The sequence below is a fragment of the Geospiza fortis genome, unplaced genomic scaffold (genome assembly GCF_000277835.1).
Source record: "Geospiza fortis unplaced genomic scaffold, GeoFor_1.0 scaffold36, whole genome shotgun sequence".
NCBI classification, from domain to species: Eukaryota; Metazoa; Chordata; class Aves; order Passeriformes; family Thraupidae; genus Geospiza; species Geospiza fortis.
In genome coordinates, this window is record NW_005054787.1 from 32,835 (window position 1) to 34,335 (window position 1,501).

Below are 1,501 nucleotides of genomic sequence, written 5' to 3' on the forward strand. Positions count from 1 at the left end.
GATGGGATGGGATTGATGGGATCAATGGGATCAATGGGATCAGTGGGATCAATGGGATCAGTGGGATCAATGGGATCAGTGGGATCAATGGGATCAGTGGGATCAATGGGATCAGTGGGATCAATGGGATCAGTGGGATCAATGGGATCAGTGGGATCAATGGGATCAGTGGGATCAATGGGATCAGTGGGATCAATGGGATCAGTGGGATCAATGGGATGGGATCAACAGGATCAATGGGATGGGATGGGATCAATGGGATGGAATCAATAGGATCGATGGGATCGATGGGATGGAATCAATAGGATCGATGGGATCGATGGGATGGAATCAATAGGATCGATGGGATCGATGGGATGGAATCAATAGGATCAATGGGATCAGTGTGATCAACGGGATCAATGGGATCAGTGGGATCAATGGGATCAATGGAATCAATGGGATCAACAAGATCAATGGGATGGGATCGATGGGATGGGATCAATAGGATTAGTGGGATCAATGGGATCAACGTGATCAACGTGATCAACGGGATCAATGGGATCAACAGGATCAATGGGATGGGATGGGATCAATGGGATGGGATCAATAGGATCAGTGGGATCAATGGGATCAATGGAATCAATGGGATCAACAGGATCAATGGGATGGGATCGATGGGATGGGATCAATAGGATCAGTGGGATCAGTGGGATCAATGGGATCAACGGGATGGACAGGGGGACACAGTGAACCCACCCGCGTTTCCCGGCCGTGCCTGGGGGTCCCATCCGTGTCCCACCCCGCAGCCAGGTGAGCAGTGGGCGGAGCAGCCGGACGCTTACCTGTCCATCGAGGAGTGCACGGAGCAGGACATGTTCTTCCTGGCCCCCGACTCCGACCCCGACGAAATCTTCCTGAGCGCCAACGACGAGCTCAGCCCGCTGGGGACCCCCAAGGGACCCCAGGGTGAGGGGACAGCCCTGGGGACCCCGGAGAGCCCAGAGACCCTGGAGAACCCAGAGATCCCAGAAATCCTGGAGATCCCAGAGACCCCAGCTATCCTGGAGATCCCAGGGATGTCAGAGATGTCAGAGACCCCAAAAATCCCAAAAGTCCTGGAAACCCTGGAGAACCGAGAGATCCTGGAGATCCCAGAGATCCTGGAGATCCCAGAGACCCCAGAAATTTCAGAAATCCCAGAGACCCCAAGTATCCTGGAGATCCCAGAGATCCCAAAAATCCTGGAGATCCCAGAGATCCCAGAGATCATGGAGATCCCAGAGATCATGGAGATGCCAGAGATCCCGGAGACCCCCGAAATCCCAGAGACTCTGGCCCAAACACCCCCAGAAAAGGATGGTCCAGGAGTGGGGGACCCCCCCTGGCACCCCCATGGGGAGGGGGCTGCAGAGGGAGACCCCAGCCCCAGGACGGGGCTGTGGGGTGAGGGGGGAGGGCTCGGGGGTCCCGCTGGGAATGGGGGGGCGGATGGAGCTGGATCCTGGCCCCTCATCCCGGG

At 56.0% G+C, this 1,501-nt stretch overlaps 1 protein-coding gene across 1 annotated transcript in view; it reads left to right on the plus strand.

The window, feature by feature from the left end:
- The window catches only part of ARHGAP30 (Rho GTPase activating protein 30), a 14,909-nt gene that overhangs the window by 8,066 nt on the left and 5,342 nt on the right, over nt 1-1,501 (plus strand). The window contains exon 6 of the mRNA XM_031065459.1: nt 793-1,349. Coding sequence (XP_030921319.1) covers nt 793-1,349 — 557 coding nt within the window. The remainder of the gene's footprint in view (nt 1-792; nt 1,350-1,501) is intronic.